Source organism: Anolis sagrei, chromosome 4, assembly GCF_037176765.1.
Source record: "Anolis sagrei isolate rAnoSag1 chromosome 4, rAnoSag1.mat, whole genome shotgun sequence".
Taxonomy (NCBI): domain Eukaryota; kingdom Metazoa; phylum Chordata; class Lepidosauria; order Squamata; family Dactyloidae; genus Anolis; species Anolis sagrei.
Window position 1 is genome coordinate 217,416,055 of NC_090024.1, and position 14,301 is coordinate 217,430,355.

At 37.8% G+C, this 14,301-nt stretch overlaps 1 protein-coding gene across 1 annotated transcript; it reads right to left on the reverse strand.

The window, feature by feature from the left end:
• Positions 1-217: 217 nt before the first annotated feature.
• SLPI (secretory leukocyte peptidase inhibitor) lies at positions 218-5,281 on the reverse strand. Its single transcript, XM_067468167.1, has 4 exons — positions 5,068-5,281; positions 2,872-3,015; positions 1,795-1,938; positions 218-485 (listed from the first exon to the last, which is right to left on the reverse strand). Exons 1-4 carry the CDS (start codon positions 5,150-5,152, stop codon positions 481-483), a joined length of 378 nt encoding a protein of 125 aa, XP_067324268.1. The 5' UTR covers positions 5,153-5,281; the 3' UTR covers positions 218-480.
• Positions 5,282-14,301: the final 9,020 nt, after the last annotated feature.

The following is a 14,301-nucleotide window of genomic DNA, read 5'->3' on the forward strand; positions in this document are numbered from 1 at the left end:
GAAGAGTTGTGCAGCTGAGCATAAGTGGAGTGGAGTGGTCACAAAGGCAAGTTCCTCAAAGAAAGGAAACCCAATTAATAGAGATATATGATAGAGAATAGAATCATGTGTCAAAAAAGTTACTTTTCCAGCTTCTACCACACAATAATTCCCTTCTCCCCCCTAATATAGCATGGTCTCTCTCCTCCTCTTCCCATGAAACTTAAGATATGATAAATACATGCTAAAAGCTCTTTATTTGGAAGCCAATCACATAAGCATGCTTTTTAAAGTTCAGGCTTAGAAACTTTTGCTCAGTTGAGATCCAAAAACTCAGTTAAAACACTCAAAAGCTCAATTAAATGATAGCAAAAGAAATACAATTCAGTAAACACAATCGTAAATTTAAACCATCAACGAATCCTTCGTTAAGCCAACAGAGGTAAGCAATGGATGGTTGTGCAAGGCATGATTACCATGGGTCCATGTCAAGCTATTAGTTTATCCTGGAAAAAAAGGAAAAAGAAAGGAACAGTCACCATGTAATCTAAGTTCTTGTGGGTTTTTTCGGGCTATATGGCCATGTTCTAGAGGCATTTCTCCTGAAGTTTCGCCTGCATCTATGGCAAGCATCCTCAGAGGTGAGGTCTGTTGGAACTGGGAAAAAGGGGGTTTGACCAGCGTGAGACAAAGGACTTTTGTCAGTTGGGCTGGGTGTGAATGTTTCAACTGACCACCTTGATTAGCATACAATAGGCTGACTGTGCCTGGAGCAAACTCTTCTTGAAAGGTAATTAGATGTCCCTGCCTGTTTCCTCTCTGCTGTTTTTGCTGTTGCAATTTTAGAATTTTTTAATATTGGTAGCCAGATCTTGTTCATTTTCATGGTTTCCTCCTTTCTGTTGAAATTGTCCACATGTTTGTGTATTTCAATGGCTTCTCTGTGTAGTCTGACATGGTGGTTGTGAGAGTGGTCCAGCATTTTTGTGTTCTCAAATAAATGTAATCATTTACAAATGCTTCTTATGGACTTCTATATTCATTTCCTGTCAATGTTTTTTTTTAATTTTCTGACTTTATTAACCATGACATTTGGAGTAAGACAAAAGTATGGACTAGATTGATGTAATCTGCAAGATTAAAGCTCTTTTGTGAATGGGTTGTGTTTCCTCATGCTGTGAACATATTCTCCATATCATGTACTGTATATACGTAGATGACAGCTGGGTATGTTTTAGAGCGAAGAGGGCTCTTTGTCCAAGAGCTGCCCACTAAAGGGAGCAAAGGTGTGGCCTAAAACAGCAGATCTTAGCATTAACATTGGAACAAAATTAGAATTAAAAATAGAAGAATTCATTTCAATTGCCACAAATACATGGAAATCTGTTTTTAAAAATCCAAAATAAATGAAATTGTACATCTTTTCTTTCCTGACATCACCCTTTTTTATTTGTAGTAATACAGGCCCCATCTACACTGACCATTTATGTCAGTATAGCCCAAATGCTAGGTTTTCTCCCATTATTTGACAGCTGCTTGTGTAATTTGCAGCTAAAATTCACAAACAAATATTGTGGATTTTTTTTCAAGAGAAAGTGAGTGTTTTTGTGAACTGATTGTTTTGTTCCATTGGAGATTCATGCATCATATATACCATCCATGGGTGACAGCATTCACATGGCTGGTGAACCCATGCAATTCAAACCGTTTTGCCCATATTTGATATTTTATCTCACATGAATTTGAATACTTCCTCCTCTTGGATTGTTTTTCAACTGTGTATCTACAACATGACCAGTCTTCATATTCAGTTACCTTTTCTAACATCCATACAATGACGTGAACAGGGTTTATAACAGCATTTCATTGGCTGTGGGCAGTCTGCATCTTTCGAACATCTATCTCTCTGAGGTTTGACACACCCTATGAGGATAACAGGAGGACATTTCCCAGGTCTCACTGTAACAAATAATGACAACATTTTTTAGAAACAAAACAGTAGTGATTCATGTGCAGCTCTGCCTCTCCTGGTTTTAGATCAATGAACAGGGGAAACACTTGGCTCTTGTTAGGTATATTCTGGATTCAGCAACCCCATCCCTCCTTAAAGTTGCTGAAAATCCTGCCTAATTTGGTAAGGAAAAAATGAAGGAGAGGTAGGGTTGTTGTAGGTTTTTTTGAGCTATATGGCCATGTTCTAAAGGTATTTTCTCCTGACGTTTCGCCTGCATCTATGGCAAGCATCCAGCCTTCAACAATAGATTGAAGGAGAGGTATTCTAATCCCCACCACAAAAAGTGGAAAGAGGTTCCTTTTTTCCTGATCATATTACTGAGCAGGCTAGGGATGGATGAATCAGTCTATTTCTGTTCTATCCTCGTATGTCCTTTTAAAATATGCTCTTGAAAAACTGTGTTTAAATGTTTACTATTTGCTTAGTAAACATTTAAATACAGTTTTTATGTGCCAACTGTAAACCGCCTTGAGTCGCCTTCAGGCTGAGAAGGACGGTATATAAATATGGTAAATAAATAAATAATAAATAAATTTACAAATGAACATATTTAAACTGTATGTATTCTCTTTTAAAATGCATGCTCCTTCAAAAGTACAAGTTTAGGATAGATTTTGAACCCTTCTTGAACACAAAAAGAACAAGGGGTGTTTGGGAAATGGAAAAGGCAATAAGTAACTTATTATTATTATAAGTGATAAGCAATCCATCCATCCATCCAGACATACATGTGTATCAATTTAATTTCATTTGTACCAGCAACAATGCGGTAGGAGAGATATGAATAAGTATTAAAAATAAAAATAAGGGCATAACCTCATGGAACCACTGGATTTAAACCACTCATTATCACTGGGAAATTTTACTGTCCAAAGCACCTTGTTCTGGATTCATACAGCTCTTTCCACAGCAAGAGGAACAACATTTCTGTTTTCCTTCACATGAAAAATCATTTCTGCATCTATCTGGTTGACGATTAAGACATTTGCAATTATTTTGTTTTGGGCAGACACCCGGTTTTCCTGTAATATGAAAAGGCACTGTTAGAAGCAGAATTCCAAAAATATATTTTGGTGACCACACTGAGAAGAGGAATCTGGACATTTTAGTAGAAAAAGTCATATTTTCAAGTTTTTGTAGAAAGCAAACAATTACAAAATCATTTTTAATTAACACGGTTTTATATTGGTTTATATTGTTCCGCAATATTTTGAAGGCAACTTACAATATAAGACCATCAAAAACGTAACTGCAAAGGCTCACTGTATCAATTGAAATGTTCTGGAAGCTGCTTTGGGTCCCATTCTGGGAAAAAGCAGCATATAAATGCAGTAAAACAAATGAACAAACCAATCAATAAAATATGAGAAAATAATCATCCAACAACTGAATTCTGTACAATCATCACAGATTTAGAAATTGATCTATCGGGACATATCTGTACTGAGCTGCCAATTCTAAGTCAGAGATTTCTAACTGAACAAATGCTTGTGGGAGGCTGGCATGTTATGTGAAAGTTTATTACATAATCAAGATCTATAGTTTCAATGGTGAAGTTTGGGTCACTGCCAAAATTCTACTATCAACTGAAAGAGATTGTTCTTTCAGAAGCTACTATCAGACTCTGGACCCACCGCCCCTTCACATAGGACATTTTTGCTCCGTTTTGCCACTTTGCTTTGTGGCAAGGCAGGGGCCTGCTATGTGCCATCACACGACATGTGGCAAGCCCTGCCCACTTTCCTCCCAAAGTCCTCCATGACTTTGGGAGGAAAGTGTAGTTTGGGAAGCTCTGACAGAGCTACCTGCACTTTCCCATCCATTTCCCTGTGTGATGGCAGAAAGGGTGGCAGGGCAACGCATGTTGCTGTGTGTGCCGCCCTTTCTGCCATCTGATGGAGGGAGGGAAAAGGTGCCAAGGTAACCTCTCCCATCCCCTTCATGTGATGAGGAGAGAAGGAAGAGTGCACAGGGTGCCCGAGCTACCCTGCGTGCCTTCCCTTTTGCTGGTGCAATGGCACGGCCCAAATGGGCTATGTGAAGAGGTCCTTAAGGTGCGATTACACTGCAGAATTAATACAGTTTGACACTGCCATGGCTCAATACAGTGGAATCCTAGGATTTCGTGAGTTAACAGCCTCTTTGGTAGAGAAGGCAAAGACATTCTAAAACTACAATTCCCAGAATCCTGTAGCATTAAGCTATGGCATTTGAACTGGTGTCAGATTGTATTAACTCTTCAGTGTAGATACACCATTAGAAGCTGCTAGCAATAGAGATTAATAAGAGCAGTTACCAATACAGTGCTTATGAATTGTGTTTTAACTGAGGGCCCTTCCACACAATTATATAACCCAGAACATCAAGGCAGATAATCTCAATATCTGCTTTGAACTAGATTATCTGAGTCCACACTGCCATATAATCCAGTTCAATGTAGATTTTATACAGCTGTCTGAAAGGAGTCTACGTTTGCTAAACACATAGCACATTTGTTCTCTAAGAAAGTATTTGAAAAAGTCACATACATTGTGACTCCTGCCCCCAATGACCTGTTAACCAAGAGAATGGGAAAGAACTGTATAAAGAGTTTGTGAGTTGAAGAAATTCAATTGACATATTTACTTGTTTGTTTGTGCATTTGTTTAATTTAGATACTGCCTTTCTTCAAATATACAACCTGACTTATAGTATAAGTGAAATACAAAATACAATCAAAAAAAGCATATAAAACAGAAGTTTTCAAAATATAAATAAGCAAAAGGCAATACTATTAAAATTAACTGAAATAACAACAACAAATGACAGTGTTGTTTTACCATCCAGAGACCAATGTATGTTGTTACACAAGTCTCCTAAAATGGGTTCTGCTGTAGTAAACCTGTGTAATTGAGATGGAAGCAGAACATTTTCCTTTTTTGTACAATGTAAGAACTGCACAGCTTTGAGATTTCAGATGTTCAAAAACCATTCACCTCTGACCTTCTGGATACAGGAACTGAATCCCGTCTATGTTTTACCATCATGAGCCCTTGAGAAACATGAAAATAGAGACAAACACATCTTGTACTTACCTGATTGCACTTCCAGACTTGCAGGTGGCAACATTACGCAAAGGACTAAAGCACTCAAAAGCAAGAAGCTGCAAAGGGTCTTCATAGCACCTTCTGATTTTGGTTATCAGTCCTTATGGAAAACTAGACTTTAAATCTTTGGTGTGCAGCACTGAAGCTGAGGCAAATAGTACATGGATCATGTGTGAGTTTGGTTAAATATAACTGTGAAGTTGCTTGGGCAAGAAACAATCAACTGTCAGGTTGCCCAAAGATGCTTGGGCAAGATTCAATCAACTGTCAGGTTTGCCCAAATGATTATTGGACAAATGCAATCAACTGTCAGGTTTGTGAAAAATCCCCCTCTTACAACAGAAACAAGGAAGTGTATTATTACTTCATGCCACCATGAAACAGACTTTGATTGCATCTCTCTTTCACCAAGAGGACTTCCAGGAATGTAATATTGTATATTAGATAATTCTTTAAAAACAAAGCAATGGATATCACCAGTCATCCTTGCCTCTGTACTCATACTTACTAGCATACTAGCATAAGTGGGGTTTTCTTCACACAAGCCTGTGGTAGGTAACCAGGAGATCTGGATCATCTTCATTCATCTCTCTTCATATTGCCACTGTCTATGTGTGGCAGGAGAGACTGAGATAAAATGTAAATAACAACTCCATTATAAGTTCTCCACATTTCTTGTAGCAGATAGTCTTTGGGGTTTTTTCAGTTGTTTAGTAAATGAACAGAGAGTTCCAGGTTGGGAAATCTCTAGACTATGATTCTAATAACCCCTAGGGAAAGCCATGGAAGTCTACAAAGGCCAAAAGTATTGGGCTTTTAAAATACATGAAACAACAAATATCAGGATTCCATAGGATGAAACTATGGCAGTTAAAATGGTACTAAACATTCTTTTGCTCACAGAACATGCTATTAGACACAGAGAGAACTCATCCTGGAGTTGTTTTTTGCATTTTATCCCAGTCTCTTTTGCAACACATAGACTTTGGAGCCAGTGACAGAATGGAGAAAGATGAGCCGAGGTGGCTTACATCTCCTGGTTGCCACAGGCTTGTTTGAGAAAACCCCACTTATAATAGTAACTAGTAAGTATGAGTACAGAAACAAGGGTGATGGCTAGTATCTATTGCTTTGTTTTTGTTTCTAAAAATGATCTCGTATGCAATACCATTTTCCTGGATAAGCCGTGGTGAAAGAGAGTTGCAATCGAAGTCCATTTTTGTGGTGGCAAGAAATAATAATACACTTCCTTGTTTCTGCTGTAAGAGGGGAATTTTTCACAAACTGGACAGTTGATCGCATCTTACTCAAGCATCTTTGAGCAAACTTGACAGTTGATTGTATTTGCCCAAGCAACTCTGCAGTTATATTTAACCCAACTCACACATGATCCAAGTACCACTTGCCTCTGTTTCAGTTCTGTGAAACTGAAAGATTTAAAGTCTAGCTTTCCATAAGGACTGTAAGCTAGAATCCGAAAGTGCCATGAAGACCCTTTATAGCTGCCTTATTTTGAGTGTTTTAGTCCTTTGGATGGTGCTACCACCTGCATGTTTGGAAAAGAGACCAGGTAGGTGAAAAATGTGCCTGTCTCCACTGGCATTTATCTCAAGGCCTCATGGTAGGAAGCAAGATGCAAGCTCCAGTCCCTACATCCTTAGTTGTTTGGAAAGAGAAAAATGGAGTGAATAAAAAAGTGTGCAGTATTGCTGACTTAGTTAATATATATAATGGAGCATCAATGATTAATGTGTCTAGGTGTGGTACCTGGAACATATTACAAATTGCCTGCTCAGAATAGAAATGGAATGAAAGATTGAAATGAATCTTTTCAATTCACACCTTAATCTGTGCACAATTTGCAATGGATTGCAGCAGAAAATAGTGTTTTCAGTATACAAAACTACAATTTCTGTGCAGAAACATTATTTTCTATGCAGAAAATGCAATTTCCAGCACATTGGTTTCTAGAAAGGAATAGTGTTTTCTGTCCAAGAAATAAATGCTGCTTTCAGTGGGAAATTGTGAGAATTTTGTCCAGGAAGAAGTCCCTATCTACATGTTATGTGGATGAAACAGCACAGTGCAGAAGTATTGTTTTCTGTGCAGGAAAACGCCTTTTCCTGAAGAGAAAATGCAAGCGCACAGCTTCTCTCCATTTTTGTCTTTCTCTTCTTATTCAAGTCATGGCCAGTACTCAGTTTCCAGGTGCACACCCCAACTCTAGTCAATGATATGATATTTCAGTTGTGTATCAATCTCATGTAAACATAATACACATGCATGTCTGGATAGATACATTAAGTAGTAAATGCTGCTAAAGATGGTTATCAGTTGCCTTTTGTGTTCACAAAGCACCCTATGCCCTTATTGTGTTCAAGGAACATGTTTAGACATGCATTTTAAAAAAGAGAATTGACAGCAAAATATCTTTGTATATAAACATTTAAATATACTTTCTCAAGAACGTCTTTGGAAAGGAATGATCCATGCATCCCTAGATAACTCAGAGATATGATCTCAAAACAATTGACTTCTTTCTACTTCCTGAATATAAGAATTAGAACATTTCCCTCTATTTGGTGTTTAACGTTTATAGAGGTACATTTTAATACATGTATTTGTTGTGTTTTTGCTGTGCTTATGTGTTTTAACTATTATGTAACCTGCCTTGAGCCAAGAGGAGAGGCAGGTTACAATTATTATTATTATTATTATCATCATCATCATCATCATCATCATCATCCAACCAAATAGGTAGGATTTTCAGTAACTTTGGCACTTGCTAAATCTAGGTTGATGGTAGTCTACTATATCTGCCAAGAACCAAGTATTTCCCCTGCTCACAGCTCTAAAAATAGTGCTGAACCACTACTGTTCTCTTTCTACATATTGTTGTTATTTGTTACAGTGAGACCTGGAAAATGTCCTCCTATTATCGAAATAGGGTGTCTCGAACCTCAGAAAGATATGTGCAAAGTGGATGCTGATTGTCCACAGCCAAAGAAATGCTGTTATAAACCGTGTTCTCTTCAATGTGTGAATCCTAGAAAAAGGTAACTGATTATGAAGAGGGAATTGGGTATATTGAAGAAGCATAGTTGAGAAATAATCCAAAAGGACAAACTACTCAACTTCCTCTTGGGTCTGAGGATGGGAATACTACAATACCAATTGTGGACAGAAGTTCTAAATTGCATGGGCTATGCCAGTTGTATGAATTATGAAGAAGCAGAAAGTATTCATGAGAAAGCTTTGTATCTTTTAGAATACACCAGTGTAGTCATATCATTATCATTGTTACCTCCAATTGTCATTGTTAATAAAGTCAGATCTCAAAAAGCCTTGATAGAAAATGAATCTAGAACTCTCACAAGACATTTTTAAATGACTTATTTCTGACTTTTTCTCTTTTTCTTTCTTCAGGATGAATTAATAACTCGGTGTGGACCTATGGAAATCATGCCTTGCAAAACCATCCATTGCCGCCCTCTACTGGCTTAGAAAATGACTGAATGATGGTTCTGAATATATTGTGCTTATGCAGCATCATTTCTGTTTGTGTTTATTGAGTTGTGGTTTTTCTTTGTTATGATTTAATTGAGTTTTCTAATCACAACTGGACAAAAATTTCTGAACCCTTATCTATAAAAAGCATTCTGTGTGATTGGCTTTGCAATAAAGAGCATTAAGTAGTAGCTGTTTACCATTTCTTCAGTTTCTTCAGAAGGGGAGAAGCCATGCTATCTGCAATTATTACTGTATGTTAGCAATTGGAAAAGTAACTTTTTGGACCATAATCCACAGAATCTCTCAGTCATTATACTCTGAGGCCAATTTGCTTGGTGAGAGTGTCTCACTATTTCCATACCTTGAACACTTAATTTCTTCAGATTTCTCAAAGTAAAATAATAAGTTTTTCAGTGGAAGCAAGGGAGACAAGGGGGAAAGGATCTGGGTGGCAAGAGGGTTGAGGGAAAAGGTTTTTGGTGGCAAGGGAGGCAGGGAAAGGCTTTTGGTGGCAAGGGAGATCGGGGGAAAGGCTTTTGGTGGCAAGGGAGGGGGAAGGCGAGGCAGATGGGAGAAGGCAGGAGCAGGAAAGAGGAGGGGAAGTTTGGAGGAAAGCTCAGAGCCCCTTAATATGCTTCCTGGATCCCCAAGAGCTCTGTGGAGTACACTTTGAGAATTGCTACTCTAGTATCTTGAAAGCCTTACATCAGCTTTAACTAGATTGTCTTCTAAATTTCTAACATTCGAGGCCATTTCAGGAAGCTATAAAAAGAAGATGTGGATGTAGAAACCAGAGTGAATGTTAAGGCTGTGATAGATTTTTCTTCGATAGTCAATTACAAAATCGCCTCTGTTGAGAGTTAGATAACCATATCTGCTGCATATGTCCTGTGATGCTGTTCCCGAAGATTCAGTTTTCAGTCTTTGCATGAAAATGATAATAATTACTATTAATACTATTAGCGTGAGGATTTGAATGTGAATTTATCCAGTGATTTTAAATGTCCACCAAATGATAATCCCCTGGTTTTCTCTGTTCTTACAATGATTACAGTAGTCCTATAGTCTGTAAAGCTATGGTAAAGAGACATTGTTTGTGTTAGAGTTTTTATCATTTCTTAAGAAACAAGTAGGGTAAGGATCAGAGTAGCAAGCAGTAAAGTCAAACCATTTGGCCAGCACTGTGTAATTACAGCCAGGATGAAGTAACTGCTTGGGTAATAAAGACCCCTTCCAGACAGCTAAATAAAATCCCACATTTTCTGTTTTGACCTGGAATAAATGGCAGTGTGGAATCAGATATCCCAGTTCAAAGGCGATATTGTGGGATTTTCTGCCTTGATATTCTGGGTTATATGGCTGTGTGGTAGGGCCCAAAGGAGCAAAAGAGCTACTCCTTGTTGAGGTGTTGGAAGGAGTTGGGTTGTTGGAGTTTGCTGAGGAGTTGGAAGATTGGGGTTCTGAGAGGCTTGTGTCCTGAGGAGACTGAAAGTTGGAGTATCAAGGACTACAAGTATCAAGGACTACAAAACCAGCCTGCTGCAAGTAAGAAGTCTCCAGTTATCTGGAAGTATCAGGAAAAGAAAGCTGGAGAAGTATTCCAGTCCTCAGCCACTGTAAATAGACTCTGTACATATATTTTTGTATAAAGTCTGCTGGAAAGACAATGATGTGAGTTTACTCCTTGATTGGAGGGGGGAAGCTTCCACGGCTGTTTGTGACTACACATATTAATCTTCATCGCGACAGTTTGTACTAAAGAATCCTCATGCTATGTATGTAGGCAGTATTGGATTCACCATAAACTAAATAAGCTAAATTTTAGGGCTTCAGATTATAAGGGGCTTCTGAATATAAGTACACAACAAACCTGTAAGAATAATCCCCCCCCCCCAATGTTGAGACTTTTAAAACATAATATAGTCCAGAATCAGAGTATGTCTTAATCCAATCATACTTTTAGGTGTGGACCAAAATATTCGTAACTTCTCTTGTGCTGTTATGTGAGGAATTTGATGGCCATTCAATCTCCAAGGTTTCTCAATAATGCACCAAAGAAAAATATACAAAAAACCCCAACACCAACAAAAAATGCAATCAGTTTCCATTTTTAAATGAGGTTGTGATCCATTAAGGCAGCATGTTTAATGTAGACCTTAAGTCAGTTCTGCATGACATTGATATATATATATATTTTAAAAAACAGTTCTGTTTTATGACATCACATGTAGAATTTGCAGTTAATTACATAGTTACAAATACATTTGATTTTGTTTTTGTCGTCTTTCAAGATCAATACTGCTTTATGTGATCCTACTTTGTGGTTCATGAACAGAAAAATGTCAAACAGAAAAATATTACCATTAAGGTACAGTTTTGTTTATAACTGATTGTATCAAAAAACATAAACAGGCCAGATCTACAATATATTAACTTCTTGTCTAAAATGTGTTTGAACCCTCCCTTTATGAAACCAGAATTTGCTAGTTCAAAGCAGGTCTAGTAAGTCTTCAAATCTCACCTGTTTGACAAATGACAGGAAGAACAAAGCAGAAATGAGAACATCTTGAATTGAACTCTAGTGAAAGCCCTGAAGGTGGCTAGGAACAGAAAACTATGTTAAGCAATTTTGGATACTCTTTTGAAAAGGATGCCACAGGACTTCATAGACCCCTCCCCCAAATGTATTATTTTGAAAGTCCTATTTATTTTGGCTAGTCTAGAGTTCCACACTTTTTCTGAACCAGGAACTCTCAAACCAAACAACTGGAAAAATGGCATTACTAGTATGATTTCAAAGTCTTAAGGTGGTTTATGATCAGCCAAGCTGGAAGTTGAACAAACTGTTGTATGCAGAATCTGCTACAGTGGATACAGAGAACTCAGCCTGCACTGATTTGCATTTTATCACAGTCTCTTCTGCTTCACATGAGCTGCTGAGACAGCAGCATTATGAAGAAAGATGAGCCTAAATGACCCACATCCTCTGAGTTTCACAGCCTGTGTCAACCCCCCACCCCGATAAGAGAAAAATTAACACAGAGACAAGAAGAATGGGTGATATCAATTGCTTTATTCTTCAAAAACTACCTAGTACTTAGTACCACATTCCTGAAATGTCATTGTCAGACTGACATGAAGAAATCAACATCCCCATTTCTTCATTTAGATGGAACCTTTTCACAAACTTTTGAAAGATTGTTTCCTGCCCAAAGAGCCTCGGGCAAAAATGACAGTTGATGGTGTCTTGCCCAAGCAACTTCACAATTATATTTAAGCAAACTCACATGGAATGCTTCACTATTTGTCTCAGCTTCATTCAATTCTGTACACCAAAGATTTTAAGTCTAGCTTTCTATAAAGACTGAAAGCCAGTATCAGAGGGTGCCATGAAGACCCTTTGCAGCTTCCTTCTTTTCAGTGTCTTAATTCTTTGGGTGGTGTTGCCATCTGCAAGTTTGGAAAGGACACCAGGTAAGAACAAAATATGTTTTTCTCCATTTTCATTTTTAATGGATTTGTGGTAGTAAGCACCAGGCATCCTCAGCTGTTTTTGAAAGAGAGCAAGCCAATCCAGTCATTGAATAAGAGCAGGTGTAGTCCTGCTGATTTAGGTAATGCACCTATTGGAGCACCTACATTAGAGTTGTCTAATTGTGGTTCCTGTGTCACAAACTCATAATAGAAACTGAAATAATATTTGATTTTTCCCCCCATCAGAAATGTGCAAAAGGTGAATCTTGAGTGTCAGAAATCATTCAAGAGGAAAATTCTAGACTGACAAGAATTTTTATAATTACTGTTCTGTTTTTACATGTTATTTGCTGCAGTGAGACCTGGACGCTGCCCTCCTTTTCCCAAAATAGGGTGTGTTGAACCTGAGAAAGATAGATGCCAGGTGGATGCACACTGCCCATGGCCAAAAAAATGCTGTTACCAACCCTGTCATCTTCGTTGTGTGCATCCTATAAAAAGGTAACTGAATATGAAAACTAAGAGTACTGGGCATGTTATGCACAACTGAGAAATTATCATAGAGGACAAAATGTTCAAGTTCCTTGTAAAACTTAAAATAGAAATTTCTCAACATGAAGTTGTAGACAGAATCATTCAACATACATCAGCCTTCAGGGCAAAAAAAGTATATCCAGTCATGAGATATTGATACATGGTATCTATGATGGCATGCCCGAGCCTTTGGGAAAAACTATAGTGTCTGGCTTTACTCGGGGGTTATCTGTATACCTTCTGCTAAGATTGAGACCCTTAACACACAGAGACACTTTAGGCAAGGAGGAAAGATAACCAAAATGAGTTTACTGAAAACAAGATGATTAAAGGATTAACTCCACCCCAGGACTATTATAAGGTAACTTAAAACAATACATTACAAAAGGAGATTTTGATGGTTGCAGTCATCTCTCTGGAATCTTCTGCCTCTGGTGTAAAGTGATAGTTTACAATCTGTTGCTTATAAGCTGTCTCAAACTTCTTTCTTATGAAGCTTAAGCTGGTCAAAAGCTTCTGTTGTCACTGAGACTGATGGTATAAAAATACTGCTAAATGCAGGTTCTAAGGATGACTGTTTTCGGATTGCTTGGGCCTAGGGTTACCAGACAATATCCAAGCCTCTGTTCACTGTAGCTCAGCTGCAGAAAAAGGAGGAGTCCAGCAAAGAAGCTCTATACAGGCAAATGGAATAGACCAACTAAGGCTGGCCTCTGGGGGTTTTTTATGCTCCACCCAAAACTAATACAAAGGAAGGTATCTACACTATTGGGAAAATGTATAAACAGGAAAATGAAGCAGGGGAGAGGAAAAGGGAGAGCCAAGACTTCACAGTACCACATATGATGTTGAGAACATATTTACAAAGAATTCCCGAGAGAGCTTTCATCTTTTGCATTATACCAGTTATTAATCATACCAGCAGAAAGCTATAACATGATGTTAGCATGCCCACAATTTTTTTAATAGCTTGATAACTTATGTTTGTTTTTCTTTCTTCAGGATAGATTAATACCTTGATGTGAACCTATGGAAATAATGCCTTTCAAAACACCCCGTTGCTTCTCTCTACTGGCATAACAAAGATTCACACAAGATTCTAAATATACTATGCTTATGCAAAAGGATTTCTGGTTGTGTTTATTTATTTATTTATTTATTATTTGCACTTATTAACCGCCACTCTCAGCCCTAGGGCGACTCGTGGCGGTGTACAGACATAGAAAAACAACAATTTACAATAGGTCAAGACCACAACACAACATCTTACTAATACAAACAGCTAATTAAACTAAAAATCCGCTTCGTCTTATTTTGGGGTCATACTCAATCTCGTAGTCGTAGTCCATTCCGGTAGTCATTCCAATAACATAGCACTTAGTTGAAGGCCTTCTCGAAGAGCCATGTTTTCAGGCCCTTACGGAAGGCAATGAGTGTCCAGGTCTCACTGTAGCAAATAATATGTAACACATACCATGATAATCATTAAAAGTAACCTTTTAGATCATGATTTAGAATCTCTCAGACATTATGCCTCATGATCATTTTGCTTGGTGGCTTCTGGGAACTATATTCCTATTTCAACATCTTGACCACACAACTCTACTCATGCACTGCTGCATAAAGGTTATCTTTCAAAATCAAAGAAGATTTTTTTCAAAGTAGATTTTTTTCAAAGTAGAATGATCATGTTTAGAGCTCATG

Excerpts from the sequence above, each read along its gene's own strand:
- SLPI (XM_067468167.1), bottom strand. The coding sequence starts at position 5,152 with ATGAAGACCCTTTGCAGCTTCTTGCTTTTGAGTGCTTTAGTCCTTTGC. Across the intron at positions 3,016-5,067 it reads AAGTCTGGAAGTGCAATCAG|GAAAACCGGGTGTCTGCCCA; the intron begins GTAAGTACAAGA and ends TTCATATTACAG. Across the intron at positions 1,939-2,871 it reads CTGTATGAATCCAGAACAAG|TGAGACCTGGGAAATGTCCT; the intron begins GTGCTTTGGACA and ends TATTTGTTACAG.